This window comes from Solanum tuberosum, unplaced genomic scaffold (genome assembly GCF_000226075.1).
Source record: "Solanum tuberosum cultivar DM 1-3 516 R44 unplaced genomic scaffold, SolTub_3.0 scf00134, whole genome shotgun sequence".
Taxonomy (NCBI): Eukaryota; Viridiplantae; Streptophyta; class Magnoliopsida; order Solanales; family Solanaceae; genus Solanum; species Solanum tuberosum.
In genome coordinates, this window is record NW_006239062.1 from 705,750 (window position 1) to 708,089 (window position 2,340).

General features: G+C 34.4%; 1 protein-coding gene across 1 annotated transcript; it reads left to right on the forward strand.

The window, feature by feature from the left end:
• Positions 1–889: 889 nt before the first annotated feature.
• Positions 890–2,340, forward strand: LOC102604202 (protein SYM1-like). The gene is made up of 4 exons (XM_006351866.2): positions 890–1,169; positions 1,680–1,911; positions 2,024–2,148; positions 2,254–2,340. The coding sequence occupies exons 1-4, from the start codon at positions 894–896 to the stop codon at positions 2,338–2,340; spliced, it is 720 nt and encodes a 239-aa protein (XP_006351928.2). The 5' UTR covers positions 890–893.

Below are 2,340 nucleotides of genomic sequence, written 5' to 3' on the forward strand. Positions count from 1 at the left end.
GTATGGAGAAAATCATGTTGAGAGCGCCACCCCCGAATGGGCCTTACAAAGCGCGATCCAAATTTAGTCGGAGCTCTAATGTGGACTCCGGACAACGGATGGGAAACCAAAAAAAGAAAGAAATCATATAATAACTAATTCTAAAAAAACTACAAGATCAACTACTCGAGGGATAATTACACCTAGTTTGGATGGCTGATATCCATTGTATTGTATTTTATTGTTAGTTTAATACAATGTTTGTTTTGATTATTACTTAAATTTTATCATATCGTATAATTTAAATTCATTGATAGGTAACGACGAAAAGTTTCATTTTGTGTAATGATTGGTTTGGTGTGATCACGTCGTTTCTTTAATATTTTCTTCTCATTTTGATTTTTACTTATTATTTAATAATCTTATTTTATCTTTTACCCTACCTTTTCATAGTAGCCCTATCATGTACCTTACTTTTCTAGTTCATCACTCAAATTGTTGATGTGTGACATTACGTAATGACAGAAAATGATACAATCTATTATCTATCCAAACATTAATTATATTCATAAAAATAACATAGTACAATATAATACATTATGAGACAATATGGAACAACCATATGAACAGAGTGTTGGTATCAAATTGTAATCCATGTAGCACATTTAATCCTTTAAAATGTATTGAACCAACTAGTATATATAGTATAATATATATATCTTTTATAAGGTGAATGCGTAGCTAGAAATTATAGGCAGCCAAACTTTCCACAAGAAATTAGGCATGCAGCTGCCCTATAGTCCCCTACTTCACTAATTGGGACTAACTTTTTTTCATGATGTATAATATATATAAAGCCGACATAAGAGATTGTTTGAATCATTCACTATCAAACCAAAAAAACAAAAAAAAAGATGTTTGTTTCTTTCCTCAAAAATAGCTTCAAATTAGCCCATAAATATCCTATATCATGTCACAAACTTCAACATTCAAAAATGATGTATACTCAAATTAGTAAGACTAGCAGGGAGTTGTCAAAATGTAGGCATTTCTCATCATCTGTTGGAGCTGCTTGCGGCAACAAAGTTGGATTCATTGGGTGGTATTTACAAATGCTTGACTCTCGTCCCATTCTCACCAAGACAATCACTTGTACTCTTATTGTCACTGCTGCTGATTTGACTGCACAGGTACATACAACTCTTCTACGCGTTATTATTGTTAGGACCGAAAATTGATTAGGTGTTATGCAGAAGCTAGCTAGTAAAGCAAACCTCGAAAGATCATGAGTAACAAGACAAGCGAGAAATATACCATAAGACACCATGACTTAGCGTGGTTTGGTCAATCGACCTACGTTCACAAAGGAGATGAGCAATCCACTATATAAATATGAGAGTACAGAGAAATAACCTTAACCAATTCACTCGGAATACAAGGGAGGTTCACACAAGTGATAATGCATCACTTGTGTCTCACAAATTCTCCCCCTAACCAAAACCCTCAAAGCCCCTAGGACTACATTGTGAATGCTGATTAAGTTAGAAGGTCGCGAATTAAATATAATCCACAAACATGAATAGATATTTATACGCCGAAGTGATCATTTTGTTGGTCCAAAAAATTCTTCTCAACTCTGTTCTACTAGTAGAAATACTTGTCAATATCATATACTATAATATTTTTTTCACCGTCGACAGACAATTGTAGCTGGTTCATTCTCAGGGCAGTATGATCTAATACGAACAATGAGGGTAGCTGGTTTTGCGATGGTAATTTTAGGGCCTTCACTCCATGTCTGGTACAACTCACTCTCAGCATTCCTTCCAAAGCGTGACGCCGTTTCAACATTGAAAAAGATAGCATTAGGACAGATCCTATATGGACCTACCATGAATGCTATCTTCTTCTCCATCAACGCTGCAGCACAAGGTATATACTAATTAATTAACGACAATAGTTTAGTTGCAGCTAAATATGTATTGAATGACAAATTTGACTTTGAAGTATATGTTTGAATTTTGATTTTGCTACATGATTATAGGTGAAAGTAGTTCAGAAATTGTGGCAAGACTGAAACGTGACTTGGTTCCTACTGCTGTTAATGGTCTTATGTACTGGCCAATATGTGATTTTATCACATTCAAATTTGTCCCTGTTCATTTACAGGTTCGCGTGCATACATATATAATTTAAACTCTTTTCTAGATAATGTGTACGTATGTCTTTCTTTCTGAGAAAATAACTATATGGTTTTTGTTATTGTTTTGACAGCCACTTGTGGTCAACACATTTTCTTATGTGTGGAATATCTACCTGACATACATTGCAAGCCAACAGAAAGTAGCAGCTTCAGCATAA